This window comes from Polypterus senegalus, chromosome 10, assembly GCF_016835505.1.
Source record: "Polypterus senegalus isolate Bchr_013 chromosome 10, ASM1683550v1, whole genome shotgun sequence".
In the NCBI taxonomy this organism is placed as follows: domain Eukaryota; kingdom Metazoa; phylum Chordata; class Cladistia; order Polypteriformes; family Polypteridae; genus Polypterus; species Polypterus senegalus.
Genome location: NC_053163.1, coordinates 13,899,500 through 13,922,328, shown reverse-complemented (window position 1 = coordinate 13,922,328; position 22,829 = coordinate 13,899,500). Strand labels below are relative to the sequence as shown.

General features: G+C 43.6%; 2 protein-coding genes across 5 annotated transcripts in view; one reads left to right on the top strand and one right to left on the bottom strand.

The window, feature by feature from the left end:
* Positions 1 to 1,141, bottom strand: part of LOC120536192 — a 34,306-nt gene extending 33,165 nt beyond the window's left edge. For all 4 annotated transcript variants that reach the window (XM_039764526.1, XM_039764527.1, XM_039764529.1 and 1 more), the window contains exon 1: positions 1,000 to 1,141. The gene's annotated coding sequence lies outside the window, so the exon portion shown is untranslated. The remainder of the gene's footprint in view (positions 1 to 999) is intronic.
* Positions 1,142 to 10,829: 9,688 nt separating this feature from the next.
* The window catches only part of LOC120536779, a 34,067-nt gene continuing 22,067 nt past the window's right edge, over positions 10,830 to 22,829 (top strand). Inside the window, exons 1-4 of the mRNA XM_039765264.1 lie at positions 10,830 to 10,876; positions 11,166 to 11,334; positions 18,221 to 18,322; positions 19,490 to 19,546. Of these exons, the coding sequence (XP_039621198.1) occupies positions 11,185 to 11,334; positions 18,221 to 18,322; positions 19,490 to 19,546 (309 nt within the window). The 5' untranslated portion in view covers positions 10,830 to 10,876; positions 11,166 to 11,184. The remainder of the gene's footprint in view (positions 10,877 to 11,165; positions 11,335 to 18,220; positions 18,323 to 19,489; positions 19,547 to 22,829) is intronic.

Sequence of the window (22,829 nt, the reverse complement as noted above, 5' to 3'; positions counted from 1 at the left end):
TGAAACCAAAATAAATTAACTTAAACTACATTCTGATACTAGTTAGATAAATGTCGATAAAAGTTAAGTAGGTATAATAAATCTTCTAGCGGTGTATCAGCAGCAAAAAATGTAGGAATACATTTTTTAGGGCTTCAAAAAAACTTTAGGGGGTTGCAGTTAAAACTGTTATGAAAACTCGGGTCGCAAATACTTTAAGGTTGAGAAACGCTGCCTTAAAACATAGTAGTACCCCAACAGAATTAGAGCTTGTGATGGGTCTTTTACGTTCAAACTTAAACTGTTAAATTATTCACATGAAATGTCCATTCAGTGCAGTGTGGCATATTGACGTGATGGGAAAATGACTCGTTAATATGAAGGATTCACAGGTTATACACTAAATATGTAATATGAAGAGAAATGTGTCTCCATTAAGCCACCCCAGACCTCTCCAAAGTGAAGTTTTTTATTAGCAGTGGTGATTAAACACTTGACTGATGCTTTGTAAGTTTTATGAAAACCCAAAGAAGTCTTGCTACATAACAGTAAATGAGTAATAGATGTAATTTTGGAGTACCTAAAGTGTTACTTAAAATTGTGTGTAATTAAGATGTCCCCAATCAAAATGAAAATTAAAACACTCCTTCCGCTGTAAAAATGTAATTCTTTTAAATACAGTGAACTGTAAACTTACCATAAAGTTATTTTAATGATCTAATACTTATATACCAAAATGAACATTTTCAGCCACCCTCGGCCTTTACCGATGCATCAGATTTATACAGCATGAAAACTACAGTGCACAATGCCCAATGAAATTCAAATCACAAATCATCTCCATCAACTACTCAAATAGCATCTGTTAAGAATGGATTAAGTTTAACTCATACCTTATAGAGCAATAATTGAACTTGCGTATATAAATTTTCGATATTCATTGATATTAACAAAAAATAAATAAATAAACACTCATCAACATGGACTAAAAATAAATAATTGTATGAGCTGAGCATTTACCTTGAAAGTGAATAACGATTAAGTTGTCGCAGTTCGAGGGCCGTCTTCAAAAGATATGCTCGCTTACTGGCAAACAGGATGTGGTCTTTCATCTGCTGTGAAGACGATATCATTTTGTTGCTCCTTTTCAAAATCAGCATTTGCAACCACACAAATTCAGCATCTTATTTGTTTTCTGCAAGCTAAAGGAAAAAAAATGAGGCAGTTTATAAAATGAATGTGTGTGCAAACCTTTCTACACAACTACACCCACCCTTCTGTAATACAGAGCTTGTCTCCAGTCTGTCCTCCCTTTCATTGACCATGAAAAGCATCTCTAGTAAGGCAGACATCTCATGGTGGAAAAGTGGCAGGGTAACCGGCCAGAAGACAAAATGTAAGTCAGCAACGTGCCAAGTCAAAACCAATAAGTCAAGCTTACCCTCCTACAACACCAGAATGTAAGCCAAGGTCCTAGTTAGAAACACAAATTGCTAGTTTGTTTGCCAGTAAATCGACATTAAACTTTGCCAAAGACTTCCAGAGAGTATCCACAAACTTGCACAAAGAGTTACTTGCTCTTTGTAACAGCTAATGAATGCTCATTATGACAACATCAAGTCACCCGATTTCTGGGACACATTCCTTGCATCATAGCAATGGCTCACCATAATGACGGCACCCATAGAAAAACACACTGACATTGCAAAATATTTATTAATAATGCAAAAAAAAAAAAATTACAATAAGTACACAAATATGCAAAGGGATTCTTTGTAATTCAAAAAATATGAGAACTCAGAAAAAAAAAGCATCATAAGATAGCTACATAACTCCCTACTATAGGGGAGTAATCCTTAAATGGGCGTGCTCCGCCCTACCTCGCTGAGCTGCTGCATATGCACTCTCCTTCCCGCTCACTCAGATCAGCTGGTCAGCTGCTTCTGGATGTTCCTAGGACTCAGCGAAAGCTCAGGGGGGATAGGGCTTTTTCCGTTGTGGCTCCAAGGCTCTGGAATTCACTGCCGATCCACATTAGACAGGCCTCCTCACTGCCCATTTTTAAGTCTGCTCTTAAGACCTATCTTTTTGGTTTGGCGTTTGATCCTGTGTGAGCAGTTGATTTTACTCTGTGTTAACTCTGTTTAGTTGTTTTTACTATGTTTTAATTTGTTTTATTTGATTGTATTTTATCTACTTATTTATTAGTTTGTTTTGTTTAAATTTATTTTAGCCTATGTTCAGCACTTTGGTCAGCGGCTGTTGTAAGTAAAGTGCTTTATAAATAAAGTTGACTTGACTTGACTGACTATAGAACACAGTGTCGGATCCGGAATTTGGTATTTTAAGAAAGAAAATTAAACAATGATTTAAAATTGCAAGTCACAAAAACAGGCCCCAAGAAGTTTTTTGGATCATGCCGTGATGACAGTCCGCTGAAGCACTCCCCATATTTCAGTTTTGCACTGAAAATTAATGGGGAAGCCTCAGAGTCTTCTTTTCAGTTTTTATTTTTACTGCATGTAGAGAACACAACATCTGAATTTCTTGAAATACTCCAGAATATTAAAATAAAATGTTAACACTTTTTTATTTTTGGAATTAGTACCATTCCTTACTACTATACATTCTCTTAAATATATTATTGACCAAATTTAAACTAAATTGGATGTTGATGTTGGCATACAAGGATTCGACATCCACTGTGAACATGAAGAAGAAGGGATTCTGAGTTTTTTGATGATTTCTAGTAAGTGATAGGTTTCCTTTACGCAAGTATTGTCTAATAAACCAGTCAATATATTCGCAAATCCTATAAAATTTCCAAAGAGCGGTCAGATACTATTGGTCTACCAGGTGGAATTTCAAATGGAATGGTCTATTAGTCTGGTGTTTATGAATTTCAGGGATAAAATGTGCATATCAGTGGGATTATAGGGCCACAAAAATACTTTTTTTGTTTATAATCGATGTATCTATCCTTGTAAAGCTTGGTTACAATGTCTGATATTTTATTAGTTACTGTTTGTAAAGAATGAGAGAGTGGTGAATAATGTAATCTGTTGTTAAAATGATCATTTACTTAATGTAAATATTGTGAATGGTCTAAGACACAGGTGTCAAACTCCAGGCCTGGAGGGCCGCAGTGGGTGCAGGATTTCTTTCTAACCCTTTTCCTAATCAGTGTCCAATTTTCACTGCTAATTAACTTCTTTTCCCTCTATTTTAATAGCCCTGTTTTTAAGGATTAAGTCTTAAGTATTAAATGACAGACAAATAGAAATGAGACATGAAACGAGCCAGCAGATGACCAGCTAAATTGGGGCTTCAAACTCCAACCGGTTCCTTAATGAGAAACTGATTCTTGCTGTTAATTAAACATGTTATTCAATTCTATGCCTTGTTGCTGCTCTCTTTTTGCCACAGCAGACATTTTACAAAACTGTTGATATTCTGTTAACCTGAGGGATCAACCTTACTGAGACCTTCATCTTTATTTTCAGATTTTGCTTGATGGGTACAGGTGAGCTGGTCATGTCCTGCTTGTTTTATGTCTCATTACTGTCCGGCTGCTAATTAAGGAAAAAACAACTACGGGGCCTGAGTCAAGCTAATTAAAGCTGAGGCTAAAGAAATTAATTAGCATCAAAAACTGGTCACTAATTAAGAAGAAGGTTTGAATGAAAACCTGCTGCCACTGCGGCCCTCCAGGACTGGAGTCCGACAACCCTGGTCTAAGATAACAGTCATAGAGCCTTTAGAGTTAGGCTTAGGGTCAGGAAGAGCATCTCATGATAAAATATTCTTCTTACCAAAACCTCTTAAGATTTGCTAGAGCATCCAGCTAGTTTGGTTAAACCCGTAAAAAGCCAACCTTTAAAACATAAGAGAAACTAAACTTCATTTTCTGAGGTAGAACATGTCCCATCTCCCTCTATGCCTATCATGACCAAGCAGCCTCCAGCAAACTTTAACCTCCTTACTTTGCGTTTATCTTAAGACTGATGCTAATCTTTTGAAAAATGTCCATGCAGTAATTTTAAAGTGTGATTATGAGCTTTTTATCTAACTGATTATCCATTTAGATTTTCTTACAGACCTCAAGTGCTTGTATTTTATGCAGAAAGTGGAAATTAGTCATTTAGCCCTCATTTTATACAAAATTCTAAAAAACTTGGTATAGTATTTCAAACAAAATGATAGTACATATAAAAAACAGGCATGTGGTATGGCTAACATACTTGTAGGGCCAATAAAAAGCATTTGCTCCTCTCTGATTTTCTGTACTACAGCAAATTTTGCACAGTGAACATTCTCAGGTCTTAAGTCTACCATTTTCTTTCCCATCTTGGCTTAGTCTAACACGGGATCACGTAGGGCCCATGGATCCACCCTTACATGAAATCCCAGTCAAAAACAGGGTTACTGACACACACTTACTCATTTTATACCTGAACAATTGAGAGTCTTAACCAAATTTGGCATGAGGGAGAATGCTACAGATTAAGCTCACTTAAACTCAAAGAAATGTCACAGAAACAGTAACCAGGCCTGAAAGAACCACTGTGCCATCTTGCCAGTCTACTCAGATTTAATGTTAGTTAAAAAGGAAGTCTGAATAAACAAAAACATTTGAATTCACTAAATGTGAAGAGTCCACAGCTTTTCATTCCTCCAAGTTTAGGGAGCTCTCTTCCACAATCTTCACAGGAGCCGCCAAACTCGCAGGGGAGCAATCCAGGATCCTTACTGGAGCACTCAGTGGAGGCTCACTTAACTTAACTGCCAATTCCCAAATCTCACCTGCTGACTTTTGAAGGGAGCAGGCCCTTCAAATGGGATACTGGATATGAAATATTAGTGAATGACCCCCAGCAAGGAAAGCTGAGAGTGTGTGTTGCAGCTAACTGTCTTGTCTTCTTTATCCTCCACAGTGCAGAGAAACCAACCAGTGGGGTCAACTGACTCCGCTTCTTTCAGACCCTAGTCCATAAAAACAAGGCTGTCCCAGAGAGCCATCACTGCAGTTCAAGTGACTAAATGAGAGCAGCTTCAGAGCCTGCTCATAAAATTCTTGCTATATTATTTGAATTAGCCCAAGTGCTATGGGGTAGCTTTTTAGTTACTCCTTTTTGAATGCCATCACCGTTGTTTTTGTTTTCCTTATCAGTAAGCAGGGAACTCTTCTTTTCTCCACCCTATTGAACCATTTCTTCTCTTCTTTTGTCTGCATCTTTTTGCGTTAAAACTGATTAGGTCAGTGTATGTGTTACAATTACTTAGTACATTTTCTTTAATTTTTCACTTAAGCTGGCACTTAAGTCTTCAATCTGCCTCAGGAATGATTTAAGATATGAAGAGGTAGGGGAAGTGACGGTGAAGGTGGTAGGGATGAGAATGGCGGCCATGCACATGCGCCTGCTGCCGAAAGTTGATTCTACAATCAGTCATCACCCCGAAAGTGGACAGTAGAGGTCACGTAGTATATGTGCACCAAATTTCAGGTCAATAAGTCAAACTGTTTGCAAGCTGCAGGTGATTTAAAATCCTGGACAAACAAACGGACAGCCACGGTAGCTTATTATATCCATCCATCCATTATCCAACCCGCTATATCCTAACACAGGGTCATGGGGGCCTGCAGGAGCCAATCCCAGCCAGCACAGGGCGCAATGCAGAAAAAAATCCCTGGGCAGGGCATACACATAAACACATCAAGTACACACTAGGGACAATTTAGGATCGCCAATGCACCTAACCTGCATGTCCTTGGAAACCTGAGCACCCGGAGGAAACCTATGCATACATGGGGAGAACATGCAAATTCCACGCAGGGAGGACCCGGTAAGCAAACCAAGGTATCCTTACTGCGAGGCAGCAGTACTACCACTGCGCCACTGTGCCACCCAGCGTATTATATACAAAGATATATATATATTGTGGCATCCGGCCGGGGTTGGAGCCCAGCCGGGACGCCCAGGAGGACCGGAGGAGGGCTTGTACCTCCTCCAGACTGCGAGGGGGCGACCGCCCTAGTTATGTTGGAGGACACGGGTAAAGGGCTTGGAAGCCCAGCCCTGTAGGGACCCGTGACCACCGCCAGGCGGCGCCCCGGTGCCTGAACAACCCTGGACCCCAGCACTTCCGCCACACCAGGAAGTGCTGGGGGGGAAGAACACAGGGGACACCCGGAGGGCTTCCGGGTGCGCAGCCGGCACTTCCGCCACACTTGGGCGGTTCGCGGAGGACTGCGGAAGCAGCTGGAGCCCATCCGGGTTCCTATTTAAGGGTGCGCCTCCCTTCAGTCAGTAGCGGAAGTCGGGTGGAAGAGAGACAGAGCTGGAGGGAGGACTGGAGGCGGCCAGAAAGGCAATTTGACTGTGTGCCCTGGACATTGGGGGAACGGTGCTGGAGGCACTGGGAAGTGCACTGACTAATTGAACTTGTAAATATTCTGTCAATAAACGTGTGTTGGGTGAATAATGATGTCCGGGCCAGCACAATACATATACATACACATATATATATATATATTGTGGAAGGCTGCCGGCTTCCCAGGCCGGTCCGCACCCCCAGGCCGACAGGAGGAGCTCTCCCGACACCAGGATCGTGCCCCGAGGTCCAGCAGGGCCTTATGGACTTTGTAGTGTTTATACACAGCCCTGCTGGATACCTTGGGGACCACCAGGAGTCGCTGTGGGAGGACTTGTGGGATCTGTTGTGCCCTATGACCCGGGAGTACGTCACAGTCACATGACGGGAAGGAATGGCGTGCTCCCGGGGTGAAGTAAAAGACTGATTGCCCTGACCCGGAAGGAATAGGGAACTGTGGACTGCTGGGACAGGAACACCTCCGGGTCAGGGGCTATAAAAGGACGGTGCCTCAGTCCAGACACTGAGCTGTGCTGGGTGGGAGAGGAGCAAAGTGTCTGGGCGAGGAGGAGAGGTCATTGTGTTTGGTTTAAAGAGTTTATGAGTAGTGTGGAAGGTGCTTGGTGCACTGTGAGAAAAAATAATAAAGAGTCTTGGACTGTAACCTGGTCTCCGAAGTTGTACCTGAGGGTTCGAGGGTGCACTACTGCCCCCTACTGCCACACTGGCGTAGTCGGCAGGATTCTCTGGCCGTCTGTTGGCAGAGGACCTGCATAAAAAACAAATTTTGTGTGGGCAGACAACCCTCGGTCGATTCCCCGTGTTCACGGAGGTGCACAACACCACCCGCTACCAAGAAAGCGGCAACAGTGCGTGCTATCCCGCTCTATAGGGCCATGGGAAAGAAAACTGCGAAAAAGAAGGTCAGTCCCAGCCGCCTGCAGGGCATGACGGACGCCGAGATGTCCTGGACCCTCCTGACCGGGAGCGAGGAAGACAAAGCGCTAATCCGGGCCGAACGAGCCCGGGTAGCGAAGAACTCGGGACACGGATGGCTGTCGAGCGCTTCGGACCCCCTAGATAGTCCGGGGGTGTCGCCATCCGCTACGAAGGCAGCTGGAGGTAAAACGCCCGGCTACCGACAGCTCCAGTCAACGACAGACTGGTCACCCGCGGTGGATGTCGGGACGGTGGAGGGAACCCGGAGTCCTCCGACGAGGCCGGTCGTTCCCTAACGGGTCCGAGCCTCCTGGAAAGGGAGGGGAAGGCGGGCGAAGCGCCGCCGAAACAAGAATCCACCGACAAAGAGGGACGGGTTGTGGCTGACGAGTCTGCCGCGTAAAGGAAAAGGCAGATCGCAGCCGGCTTGTAGTAGCCAGCCGCCCCTCTGAGGACTCCAACTCCCAGGAGCCTCTGCGCGACCCAGCGAAACACGTGCCGGGAGGGGACGTGCTCATTGGTTCCCGGCCGGAGGGTAAGCAAAATGCGGAAGCGCTAACAACTCCGGCCGTAAACATTAACTGTTTGGATTTACAGGGGCTCGAGGAATACCTCGCGCCCCTAAACAGTTTCTTACAGGAATATGCTGAACTAAAGGAACGTGTACTGGAATTGGGAGCGATGGCGGCAGCTCCGTTGAAAGCACTGAGGGAGTTCGTGCAGCGGCTGCGCCGGGAAGCTCCGGAGAGGATCGATGCGGGAGTACAGGTGAGTCCCTCCCGTGTCGTAGAGAGTAAGGGGACACAGTGCGATCGGGCACCGCTGAGATTGAGTAGCGCGTGTCAAAGCACTGTGTGCCCGACAAGAGACTGGGGCATGATGACCGAATGGTCGGGGACTGGAGCAAACAGCCCGGGGCATGCGCGTGGCGTGGCTTTCCGGAGCAGTACAGCTCTCGAGGACCCGACCGGTCATAAATGCGGGTAACGCCGGTGATGGGAGTGCCGGGGGAAGCGCCGCTCATGCCGTGCAGCTGACTGGTGCTGTTCTTCGAGCGAGACGGTGCTAATGACGCCGGCTCCTAGTAAGCGGAAGGAAACGGGTGTGCAGACAGTAAAGAGGCTCTCCTCTTTCCATGGAGAGCCTCAGGCTGAGCGCAAGCCCCAGATCAAGCGGGAGATCCCCAAAAGGAAAGGTGGGTCCCCCGACATAATGGAGAATAGGCTTAAGGGCCGCCAGGCGGCCGTGATGACTTCCCTGGCAGGTGAAGGGGCGGAGACGGCGCTGACGGAGTTCCCGAGATGTTTTTGGTCCCGCAGAGGGAAGCAACCAGGAGGGCTTCCCGGTGCTATAATTGCCGGCAACCGGGCCACGTGAGGCGCCATTGTCCCCTGGGAGACAGGAGGTACACCGTCCCCCCAAGGTTCGCTCGAGGACAGGGGCAACGCTCTCAAGGCCCGGATGGCGCGCCCTCCTGGAGGAGGACGTCCCTCGGGCCGGACGCTCCGCCCAGAAGTCGCCGCTAAGGGGAACTGTGGAAGGCTGCCGGCTTCCCAGGCCGTCCGCACCCCAGGCCGACAGGAGGAGCTCTCCGACACCAGGATCGTGCCCGAGGTCCAGCAGGGCCTTATGGACTTTGTAGTGTTTATACACAGCCCTGCTGGATACCTTGGGGACCACCAGGAGTCGCTGTGGGAGGACTTGTGGGATCTGTTGTGCCCTATGACCCGGGAGTACGTCACAGTCACGTGACGGGAAGGAATGGCGTGCTCCCGGGGTGAAGTAAAAGACTGATTGCCCTGACCCGGAAGGAATAGGGAACTGTGGACTGCTGGGACAGGAACACCTTCGGGTCAGGGGCTATAAAAGGACGGTGCCTCAGTCCAGACACTGAGCTGTGCTAGGTGGGAGAGGAGCAAAGTGTCTGGGAGGAGAGGTCATTGTGTTTGGTTTAAAGAGTTTATGAGTAGTGTGGAAGGTGCTTGGTGCACTGTGGGAAAAAATAATAAAGAGTCTTGGACTGTAACCTGGTCTCGGAGTTGTACCTGAGGGTTCGAGGGTGCACTACTGCACTATATATATATATATATATATATATATATATATATATATATATATATATATATATATATATATATATATATATATATATATATATATATATATATATATATATATATATATATATAGAGAGAGAGAGAGATTGCTAAAAGGAAGGAAGAAGGAAATGGTGATCAAAGTTTACTGCAGTTGAGCAAGTGGCCCATTTATTCAAGACAGCTTAAAAAAAAAGACAAGACAGCAACTCGTAACCCCTTATATATAACTGTCCACCTTCCAGTATACTGGCTAAGGAAAGTGCTCACTTTACATGTCCAGTGTTTCGGCCGCCGAGCACTCCATTACCTTATGTTAGCCCCAGTGTTTAATTCCATGAAATCCACCAATTTTATTCAGTCAAACTGCTCCAGTGTTTGCAGCCCACCACACTTTGGTGCATTTCTACACACCAGGGGCCTCATGTATAAACAGTGCATATGCACAAAAATGTTGCATACACCCGATTCCATGCTCACGTCAAGATGTATAAAAACTAAACTTGGCGTAACGCTATGCACATTTTCACAGCAGCCTCAGACCATGTGTATGCACGTTTCTGATTGGCTTTGTAAATGGCCGGCACCCAGCATCAAAGCCGTGCTACTGTTTCTGTGTGGTAGATTCACATCCATGACACGGGCTTTATCAAATACACTGAAATGAATTGCATATTGTTTACAAATTTAAGGCATTTAATTGTAATCAATCAGTAACGATATAATGGTGCACGGACTGGCCAAACTATTCCAGCTATCATGGCTGTTGTAGCATTGTTAGAAGACATCACAAATAGAGCAATTACAAGAGAGTGCTCATTTAGAGATCATACTGATTTCTTGTCCCATGATGGTGACTGACTTATAAGTTTTCCAAGAGCTGTCTTCATGGTGCTGTGTACTGAACTGGGACCTGCTTTACAAAGACACCCTCTGAGGAATTGTGCTCTACCTGTTCACTTTGCAAGTTCTGTCCACCCTTGAGATTTTAGCCACAGGAGCTTTTCATCGTGAACTGGCTGACTGATCGAGTATTTCTCAGTCATCTCTGAGTTGCTCCATGCATTTGAATTATAACACGCCTGCCTGCAACATGACAATAGCCCTGTCTCTTAGATTTTGGTAACCTTTGAGGCATTATGGAACACAAAGAAAACTGAAGTGTGCCTTTTGTGTTGCAGTTCCCTGATTAAGTTGACCAGTTCAGGTCGTATTCCCCTTGGACTTCATTGGTGAAAGTGAACCTGATGAGACTTCCAGTTCCTTGTGCCTCACTGCTCACACCATAGTGTTGGTCAGAGGCCTAAAACAAATCGACCACTTTCAGTGAAAGCACTCAAACTATAGGAGGAGTTTTCTTACTCCACAGCTAATGCTCTCTTTCTTTCTATGCTGTAGTTCCACGTTCCACCCCTTGCCTTGCCCACTTGCAGATATAAAAAATTAGAACACATCTCTGAAGTGAGCAGCTGGGTGGTTTCCTGGAGGCGGTAAGAAGACTTGACTGGTGTATAGCATACTAATTATTTTGTTTTTAAAGGTAGAAGGTTTTCGTAAATTAAAACTGTAACAAATGAGCAGCACTTCGTTCTTTAATATTAAGTAGCTTAAAAATAGAATTTCACCATCTAGAACACGAGTAATATCTGCTGATTGTGTCAATGAAGACAATTAATTTTCAGCGATTTCTCTTTTTTTGCATTGTGCGTATTATAGTTATACAGTGATATGGTATATTTACATGGAAATAACTTTTATTTATTTTTTTTATTTCCACAGCACTTTCGATATTCAAACAATGAAGCAAGCCAAGAATAAAGCTGAACACATAATTACAGTCCTGCTGTCAAATTCTGAGCTTACAAAGGAAGACTTGCCTATGACTTTTACTATTTATCATAAAGATCGCTATCATCTGTTTCAGGAAGGAAGGCCACGCATTTTGGGGGTAAGTCTCCCCCCTTCCTACATTAGCTGTATCCACTACAATGTGGTCTGCTGATCCTGCCGGTTTGGGCTGCAGTGTCCTCATCCCGTGTACCTCTTACAGGCACTGCTGGTAGACATGTAATTAGGGGATCACGTAAGAGTTCAAGAGACCCCATCTCTCTATTATAATAAAAAAATCTTGGGAAGATAGACGAGACGTGACTTTCTTAGAGAGACACTTACACGTCTCCACGAGATGAGACCTTGTGCCAAGAGATTTAAATACGCCTGGGGCCGAAAATAAAAGACACAGAGTAGATGACAAAGCAGAACGTCGTAAAGAATTCAGAAACATTGGAGCAATAAACATGCAGAGCAGGTTAGAGATAATGGAAGTACGAAAATTCGAAAGTCTCAAAAAAAGGATAGTAAAGATTGCTTTGGCGCAAACAAACAGAAATTTTTTTTATTTTATTTTATTGATTTTATTGTAATCATTCCATACAAATAGATCCATTTTTACAGATTTTTACATCTTCTTTCCATGTCCTTGATATCCTGGTGCAATTTTTCACCCTGACCTTAATTCACAACACCAACATTTTCAGGGGAAAAATCCAAATGCAGACCCAACAAGTGAACTACTAAGCTGCAACCCGAGTCTCAAACTTAAGTAAAACAATTTTCACAATTTCTTTACAATTTGGACCTTTTACTGTTACCTAACACGACTTCTTTGAATAATACTTATGCCTCTCATTCCAAGTCGTTCATCACACCATCAAATTCTACATCAGAAATCAGTTTTCTAATATTAGGTCTGACAAAAATACTCTTTGAATTCGGGTTCAGAAGAACCAAAATACTTTCAGCTCAAATACATAAAACAGACTCCTATTTTCAAGTAGGACTTTATTAAACTGCTTCATTAAACCAAGCCTAATGTGAAGCCGTGGTAGCAGCACTTTATCTGGATTGACCAACTGCGGTCTCTGTTTGGAACCAAGCCGTGGCCTTTTTTTTATTCCTAGCTGGCCATACCTTCTGACTGCTCACCCAAAAAGATACTCAGAATATTCAGATCCTCACATATGAGCCAACGGTACTCATTGGGGTTAATCTTCTTGAGAAGATTTTCAAAGCTGTAAACATTTTTTAATGCATGAAAACTTATTCTTCTTCTATCGGCTGCTCCAATTAGGGGTTGCCACTGCAGATCATCTTATTCCATATCTTCCTGTCCTCTCCATCTTGTTCTGTCACACCCATCACCTGCATGTCCTCTCTCACCACATCCATAGTCCTTCTCTTAGGCCTTCCTCTTTATCTCTTTCCTGGCAGCTCTATACTTAGCATCCTTCTCCCAATATCCCCATCATCTCTCATCTGCACATGTCCAAACCAACGCAATTTCGCCTCTCTAACTTTGTCTCCCAACCGTCCAACTTGAACTGACCCTCTAATGTTCTCATTTCTGATTCTGTCCATCCTCGTCACACCCAATGCAAAGCTTAGCGACTTTAACTCTGCCACCTGCTTTCTGGTCAGTGCCACAGTCTCCAACCCATATAACATAGCTGGTCTCACTACCATCCTGTAGACCTTCCCTTTCACTCTTGCTGATATCCGTCTGTCACAAAACACTCCTGACACTGTTCTCCACCCATTTCACCCTACTTGCACTCTCTTTTTCTCCTCTCTTCCACAATTCTTGTTACTCTGTACTGTTGATCCTAAGTATTTAAACTCATCCACCTTCATCAGCTTTACTCCCTGCATCCTCATCACTCCACTGACCTCCCTCTCATTCATGTATTCTGTCTTGGTGGTCCTACTGACCTTCATTCCTCTGCATTCTAGAGCATATCTCCATCTCTCCAGGGTCTCCTCAACCTGCTCCATACTCTCACTACAGATGACAATGTCATCAGCAAACATCATAGTCCACGGGGACTCCTGTCTACACTTGTCTGTCAACCTGTCCATCACCATTGCAAATAAGAAAGGGTTCAGAGCTGATCCCTGATGTTATCCCACGTCGATAAATGAAAACATTAAAAAAACTTATCATTGAAATAAAATATTGATATATCATCAGTTATAGAGCAAAAATGAGGTTTGGCAGGTCTAGAGGGCCAAAAATAGGGAGGAACCCCCAAAAACTCAACATCTTGCTTAAGAAGACATTAAGACGCATCAAATGGTATATCATATCAGGGGTTTTTCGCATACTGGTGAGTCAGAAGACACAGGTTAAAAAATTGAAAGTGATTTCAAAGCATTCAGAAGCCATTCTTACGAACACAATGTATGGTCTACTTTTGTAACTCTAAATCTCATTCCAGTGGAGGTGAGTACAACATGCTTTGCCATTGATGGTGTGTCCCTTTTGATAGAAATCAACAAGTGCAAGTTGAAAATCATTAAGACTGCTGTGTGCTTTGCTTAGATTTTTCTTATAAATTTTTTTTTTTTTGTTTTGTGGGCGGCACGTTGGCGCAGTGGTAGCGCTGCTGCCTCGCAGTTAGGAAACCCGGTTCGCACGGGTCCTCCCTGCGTGGGTTTGCATGTTCTCCCTGTGTCTGCGTGGGCGGGCTGCTGCACAATCCAAAGACATGCAGGTTAGGTGGATTGGTGATTCTAAATTGGCCCTAGTGTGTGCTTGGTGTGTGGGTGTGTTTGTGTGTGTCCTGCGGTGGGTTGGCACCAGGATTGGTTCCTGCCTTGTGCCCTGTGTTGGCTGGGATTGGCTCCAGCAGACCCCTCCCGGATTCAGCGGGTGTAGAAAATGGATGGATGGATGTTTTTTGTAGGTGGCGCATGCAGTTAGGAGACCTCCCGGGTCCTCCCTGCGTGGAGTTTGCATGTTCTTTCTGCGTGGGTTTCCTCCGGGTACTCCGGTTTCCTCCCACAGTCCAAAGACATGCAGGTTAGGTGCATTGGCGATCCTAAATTGTCCCTTGTCCCTAGTGTGTGTGTGCGTGCCCTGCGGTGGGCTGGTGCCCTGCCTGGGGTTTGTTTCCTGCCTGGTGCCCTGTGTTGGCTGGGATTGACTCCAGCAGACCCCCGTGACCCTGTAGTTAGGATATAGCAGGTTGGATAATGGATGGATGTTTTTTGTATTTCATAGACATATTCAGTACAAGTATAAGTGGAAATGGAAGTAATGCATGTAAAATTATGTTGATATATTCATTTATTTTCCACCCTTACCCGATGCCAGGTCGCTGGGTTAACAGTCTTAGCAGTGAGGCCCATATGTCCCTTTCCCAAACCGCACTTGTCAGTTCATATTTTGGGATCCCAAGGCATTCCCAGGACATCTGGGAGAAATAATTCTTCTATGGGGTGTTCTTCCAACTAATCGTGCCCATAAAAACTCCACTGGGAGCCATCTGTATTAGGTGCCCTAAACACCTCTATCGGCTCCTCTTAATGTAGAGAGTCAGCAACTCTACTTCGAGCCTCTCCCGGATGTCTGTAATTCTCACCCTATGGAGAGGCCAGCCACCCTGCGAAGAAAGCTCATTTCGATCACTTTTACTCACGATCTTGTCCTTTTGGTCATTACCCAAAGGGTAGGGGCGTAGATCGACTGGTAAATCGAGAGCTTCACCTTCTGACTCAGCTCCTTCTTCACCACTTCGGATCGGTAACGTGATTGCATAACTGCTCTCACTGCCCCAAACCATCTTTCAACCTCAACATCCCTTTTCCCCTCACTTGTGAATAAGACCCGAGGCACTTAAACTCCTGCACTTGAGGTCGTAAGTCACGTCCCACTCAGAGAAGACAGTCCACGTTTTTCGTACTTAAGACTATGGCATCAGATTTGAAGGTGCTGATCCTCATCCCTGTCACTTCACACTTGATCGCCAACCGTTCCAATGAGTGCTAAAATTCACAGCACAATGAAGCCAACAGGACCACGTCATCTGCAAGAAACAGTGACGCAAGTCTAAGGCCACTGAAATGAACCCCCTCTCTTGCTGCACCTTCATATCCTTCTTCATGAAACTCAAAAAAAAAATAGGAGACAATAAAATAATGTTGGAAACTGAAAACGGGTCTTTAATATTCTAAAATACTAAAAGGGGTACATTTATCTTGCAAAATCTCTAAAAATGTGTTTTGTGAATATTAACTACTAGCCATCCCCCGCAGCTCTGCCCACGTAGTAATGAAACAGGAGAAACTTTAAAAATTAATAAATAAAGAGATATCGCTAGCTAAGCGAAGGCAAGATACACTCCAAAACGCAGAGGTAGACCAACTTCCTACTCCTGACGTTACGCTTCCCCCTCTCCTTGGCCCGTAGCCTCTGTCTCGGATTACCGTGAATATATCGCTCCTGGAAGTGAACTATGATTCTTAGCACGATGAGAAAGTTGCAAAACCAATCGGAATGTTCAAGCAAATTCTAGAAAAAAACGTGATCTAAATCCGTTAAGTAGTTCTCTTTTTCAGTAGCTAAGAGGATGTAAGATATTCTTCGAAGCTGACGTGTGAGTGAGGAGGAACCTCGACCCACTGAGCCTTTCTCAGATTTGTGCAAATAAATCTGTACCAAAGCAAACTGTGATACTTAACGTGATAAGAGAGGTCACAAAATCAACCGGAATGATCAGGAAAATTATAGAAAGAAAAACAGATCTAATTCCGTTAAGTAGTTCTCTCGTGAAAAGAGGACAGACAGACAGATGTTGGATTTTATATATATTTATAGAGATGGCTGGCAGCAATCAATCTTGGACATATCTGGTTAAATCTAACCCATCTGCTTCATTGGTTAACTGAGTGACTAAGGGAGAAATTACTTTTTCACATGGGTAATGTACAGTAGGTGTTGGTGAACTTGTTTCCTTCAGTAAATCAAATGATCAATTAAAATTGTTTATTGCATTTACTCAATTGTGTTTTGCATTATACCAAATTTGTTTAGAGATCAGAAAGGACTAAATGTTACAAATAAGGAAAAACGTAGAAAACCAGGAAGGGGGCCGATAGTTTTTCACGGATCTATATGTTGTATGTTACATTTGTGGACAATTATGTATATTCTGTATAAGAAGTTCCGTCAGACCTGGAAGTGCTTCCTGGATTGGGCTATGGTGACTCCAGAAGTGTTCCCGGTCCAGCATAAAAGAACCCAGGTGGGTCAAAGTCAGGGCTGGAAAAGGACAAAGCTTGACCGGTGAGAGGTGGAGGACGAAAAGAAAGAGATCTGTAGGGCAGACAGACACTGGATTTAATATATATAGAAATAAAAAAGAGAAGCCTGTGTTGCTACTGGAAGAGGTGTTGAGAAAGACCAGTGGGGGGCGCTTAACCTGTGGTCTAAGTGTGGATCCCAATGCCTCAGTGCAGTGACGGGAAGACTGTGTTGTAAAAATGGCACCAACCTTCGAAAAAAAGGTAAAATTGAGGTCTTGACTCTCTCTGGTCATAAAGATCCCTGGACAGCATTGTGCAAGATGCAAGATACCTTTTTTGTCACTGTATTAAACAATGAAATATCATCTGGAGCAAGCCTACAGTTCCCTTAGATAAAAGTACATTAGAGCAGACAATAAACTAAGCAAACATTAAGTGATGAGAACCACAGTTACTATTAACAGTTCCAAATATACATAGAGTAAAAGTAATGGTAAACATTTAAGCATAAATAGATAAATAATAAATGAAGTCTCAAATAAATGAAGTCACTTGGAAGATTACAGTCAATGTAATGGTCATGAGTTCCACATGAGTCATGTGTAAGTTTGTGATTATGTGTGGTTGTTGCAGACCTTCAGTTCAATCAGTGGTGGTTTCTGTTATGGGAAGGGGCGGTGATCGCTGTGCAGTTAATAGGCTGACTGTTCTGGGGTAAAAGCTGTTCTTTAGCCTGGTACTGTGGGCATGCAGTGCTCTGAAGCGCCCATCCGAGGGCAGAGGAGTAAAAATGCTATGGTCCGGGTGGGTTGGATCTTTACAGATGTTTTTTTGCTTTTCTGCTGCAGCGGGTAATGTGTATTCCGATGTCCTGCCTAAATTGCCCACCACAGCCTGGCCATTCTGTATCCCTAATCTACCCCGTCTCTAACTGGCTACCTATCTCAGTCACCCATTATAGGAAATATGTGGTGAGCACACTGGCACAAAGATGGCTGTCATTGCATCATCAAGGTGGATGCTATACATTAGTGATTGTTGAAGTGACTCCCTACTCACTATCTAAAGCTCATTGAGTAGCGAGAAAAGTTCTATATTAAGAATCATTATTATTAAACTATGTTAATTGAGGAGAAAATATAGATATTGCACAGTTTTGACAAAAAAGAAAACATCTCTATATAAAATCCAACGGTCTGTCTATCTGTCTGTCTGCATGTCTGTCCACTTTTCACGGAAGAACTTCTTAACGGATTGACATCAGGTTTTTTTTCTATTAGTTGCTCGAACATTTCGGTTGATTTTGTGACTTATCTCCGTGTGCTATGGTTCATAGTTCACTTGCTTGAATTTGAGAGACATGCAGCGGGGCAAGGGGAGAGGGCGATGTCTTCCTCACTCATGCGCCAGCCTTGGGGCATATCTTACCTCCGCTTACCAAGCGAATGAGAGATCTACTTATCGGATTTAGATCAGGTTGTTTTCTATAATTTGCTTGAACATTTCAGTTGATTTTGTGACTTCTCTCATCATGCTAAGAATCATACTTTGCTTGTAGGACTGATATATTCAAGCTAATCTGAAACAGAGGCTGTGGGCTGAGGGGAGGCGGAAGAGTGATATCAGGAGTAGGAAGCTGGGCAGGGCGCTCCTCACTGTCCTGTTTCACTACTACGTGGGCAGAGCCATGGGGGATGGCTAGTATTCTATAATCCACTTAATATGTACAAAAGTATTTTTCTTCATTTCAGGTTATTCACATTGCTTTTGGAATTCTGAGTTTAATGTTCCTACTTTGTTGTGAGTTTCAACATAAACGGATGTACGTCATCTTCATTCCTCCTAATGTTCTGGTAAGAAAGTACCATTAAAATTTTATAGAGTCATTATCAAAGACTGGTGGCCAGTTACATAAACTGCCTATAAGAAGTAATTTCTTCTAAAGGAGCCAAAACGAGCTTCTGAGACAGAGAGTGGATTTACTTTTACCCCAGTGGACCATTGCATTGATTTATATTTTTTCTAAATAAAAGATTAATAAGTCAAATTTTTTTTGTGTTTTTATTCAGGTATATCACCTTTATTTGTAAGCACAGTTTGTATGAAGAGCTGTTTAAATATGTTAAAAAAAGACAACGGTTTTCTTGGGGTGTACTTACTTTTTCACACGACTGTTCTAAATGGTCTCTCAGTCTGTTATGCCCCCTCTTCAGTCAAACTTGAACTGTAATTGGGAATTGTTGTGTTGTATAGACTTAAGCAGGAGCTGATTTAAGGTGTGCTGTATGGTGGGAGTGCAACTGCTGTATAAAGCCAAAGGATCTGCACGTCGAGCCATCAGTATTGCTGTGCCACCTACTAGCCACACGGTACATGACACGTAGACATTATTAAAGGAGAAGTCTCGAGTGTTGAAAATGACTGAAGACACAGAAGGTATTCAAATTGTGACACGTTAGTCGGTGTCTTGCACCCCAAAACACGAGGCTCAGTCTCAGTAAGCAAAACCAACTTCATTCAACTTTAAACAGGAACAGCAGGGTTATTTTTTGAAGCGGGATCTGACACTGACACTGAAGCGGGTCAGGGTAGAGTCAGTGGCCAAGTTATACCGTTCCCTGCATTTATAATGTTGCTTGCATCACCCATTGGCGACAGGTGTGTATAGTGTGATCTTGATAGGCTCATACTTGTTTCCGCAGCACTCTGTGGTTCACTCGGTAATGGATAAGCAGTCCTCCACAGATGTTACAGTTGCACTTCGACGTGTTGTCCCTTTTTTTCAGTCCTAAAAGAGTTCAGAAACCTCATAAAATGCATCTCTTGTTCATCTAGAAGTTCATCTTCTCAAGGGCTCAGTTACAGTTTTTCACATGCTTTAATCTGTTACATTGTTATATTTACTAGTCATGGTTCTGGCTAGTGGTAAATGTTAATTGGCTTATACAATGAATAATTGCACATATGACAATAAAAGCATTTTATGCATATTTACTGTATGTTTTTCTTTTTTTTCCCAGAGCATTTTAAGTGGAATACTAGGAGTTTGTGCCTCTTTTTTCCGAAAGACCTGCATTGTAAGTACATTTCAAAACTGTCTTCTGTTGGGTGAGCGGAATGGTACTTTAGGATAAGGGCCCATTTAAGTCAGTAACAACATATAAAATAAAATGAATAAATAAACCCCAACCTCTGTCTTTATGATACTTGTCAAGATCACTGGGTGACGACTAAGAGGCAGCAGCCTAAGACATTCATTTTCGATGGCTAGAAGTCTTTCATGGGTTTTCACTGACAGTGTTATCCTTCAATCCATTTTAATATTTTTACCGTACCAAATAGTGTGGTAGAGATTTCCACTTGATTAGCAGCAAACATATTCAGGGGAAGCTGGCTGGCAGTGTCATTGCATGTTTTGTTAATTTTGGTGTCTGTATTCCATACAATTAGCACTGTACATTCAACATCATCAACATCAGTTTAGCGATTTCTTAAGTTCTGAGACAGATTATTTCAACCAGGAGAAGTACTAGGGTGTTGTACCGTGTTAGTCATTAAAGATGTAGTGACAAGTGAAGCAAAATGACAGCTTTTATTGGCTAACTAGACAAATTACAATATGCAAGAGTAGTATACTGTCAGGCACCTTCTGTCAAAATTTAATCAAATTTGATTGATGAGATTAAACCCCGCCCCTTTTTATTGAAGACCGGAAGTCCCACCCCCCAACCACTGGTTGTTTTTGTTGACCTTTGATGACCTTTCCGGAAGTCCCCTCCCCCACCCACCTCCTGTTTTGTTGACCTTTGATGACCTTTATCCAGGCCCCTGTTGATTGATGACAGGAAGTCCCCTCCCCCAACCACCTGTTTGGTGACCTTTAGCCCTGCCATCTGTTTTCCCCAGGAAACTGTCAAGGGCAATTTGATGGATGCCCCCACCCTCCTTGAACCCCCACCACCCCGCCCCGGCTTGACCGACCTGCCATGCCCCATCTCACTAGGGCAAGTCCAGACATGTCCAAGGGCTGCCTAGGCCCCGCCAACCCTTGAACCCATCACCACCCCCCAACCACTTCCCAGCCCCCCTCTTGCTAAGACAAGTTCAGGCATGTTCCTATCCATACCCAGACAGCAGCACATGATGTCTGGCCCCCCTTCTTCCGAGGACATACACACACATGCTCCGGTCGGACCGATCTAACTTGTCGCCGTTCCTGCCAATATTGCTTTAGGTAAGAATCCTTGTATCTATGTAACAATTATTTTAAAAATATTTATCTATCTAATCCTTGCTATATCATTTGTAAACCCCCTTGTATTTTATCTAAGCCAAAACAGCCTTTTCCTTCCCATCTCTGTGAAAATCCTTTCACAGAACAACAACCGACATTCAACTCACAGACAGGCTCTGAGTTTAAAAGCCTTCAACATCGCACACAGAAAGACAAGCAGTCCAGCTTTTAGCAGCCCCCGCAGGCTTGTGCTTGTAGTTCAAAGCACACTGAAATACAAGCTGTCCGGCTCTCTCTGTCTACACAGAGACTCTCAGATCAGACAGCCCCCCTGCGCGTGCCCGCGAACTGGCCAGTGCCGAAGCTCTACGCGTACGTGCAGGCAAGGGCACGCAGTTCGAAGCACACAGAAAGGATCTCTCTCTCTTTCTCTCTGTTCACACTGAGCCCGGAGCGCAGCTAGAGCCGTCAGTGCAGGCCATATGCGCGGAGCGCTGACACGGGTTGAGTCAGACCCTACTGACGCCGTGAAGCGCGCGATTGTCTTAACACAGATGCCAAAACCCATTATCCCTCCTCCCCTGACAGCTCCGCGCTGATTCAGTCCAGGCGCGCGCATGCTTTTCAACAACTGAGCGTAAGCCCCCCCTTCTACTATCCCCATGCGCTTAGCACGCAGCTACTTTTTCCCCCAAGATGGATGGATGTTTAAAGGCTTTCATGATAACGTGTAAAACACGAGATAACTAGGTCGATATAAGACCCTCATACACACACACAGTTAAATATGATGCATCAGCTCCCTTTTAAATCACGTTGGAGACGTCTAAATGCTAAATGCTATATTAATTAATATATTTATAATTTGTATTAAAATCGATCTAAAACCATCCCTTGATCTACCCATTTTAATCCACCCATCATGAAGAAAGGCGTTTAGTTTTTCTAAAAGTTTGATTGCCTTAATCAGAATGTATACCTTGGGCTAGAGAAAGGAACTTTAAAATACTCTTTGTCAAAACCGATCTTTCCAAAGCACAACGCACCCCCCAACACCACCACAACGCACCCACCAACACCACCTCCGGCCGCCTGGAGCTAAGGTAGTGTGTGTTGGGGAATCGGTGTCGATTCACACTTCAGCTGTTAGGACGGCTCAGGCCGTTTATAACCCTTAACCTCATGGCTAAGCAAACCTTGGGAAAGGTGAAAAAGGTCTTACGGAGATGCGTGCATCTGTTTAAACAAATCTACGGGTTACAATGGAATCTATTAAACAAATTCTGGACTTTTCATCACCCATCCAAAGGTGTTGTTTTTAAACACCGGACAACGGATGTCCGGGCAAAATGATGGGCACATCTGTTATTACAGATCACAGGGGCACATTCCAAAAAACACCGCTTTTTTGGGTATATAAGTGTTCAGACCGGTCCATTACTCAGCAGGCCGTTAATACTGAAAGAGGACACCGAATCTCGTCGGAAACATCAAGGATCACGGTATGGCATATTTTTCATTATTATATGCGCCAAACAAGTATGTTTTTAGAAAACGGATGGATGAACCCTTATATTTTATCCTTACTATGAATTATTTCCAAGTTTATTCTCAAGTGCGTACGTGCGCGCACTCGTGTGTAGGTGCATGAGTGCATATAATATAAGATGTGGCATTTATATCTATCTGCGTGTACGACGATTACTGTACAAATTCATAGGACTGAAGCAAACAATATTAGCTTTTCATACCGAAACGGGCTTTACAATCAAGTAGTTTTTGTCTCGGCGTCTGAAAATTCAAACAGAGCCTCTTCTCTGAGAATATTCAGGCATGGTTTAAAAGCGCAGGCCGGTTGTGTATCAGCTCTGGCGTAGTAAGAGGTCGGTATTCTGAACTACGTACAGAAGGGTCCCATTTGTGAAATTCGTACTCTTTCGAATTGGGCTTACTGTAGCAGGGGAATCTCTGCACGGGGGTCCGCATGTTTTTAAAAGTCTGGGATATCGAAACATTTTAACTGTATAAACTCTCATTTGTTACAACCGGTTGGAGACAGCCTCCAATGATGAACGGGATCCAGGAGCATATATCGAAGCAAATGCTTAATAGACATAAGGCAACGG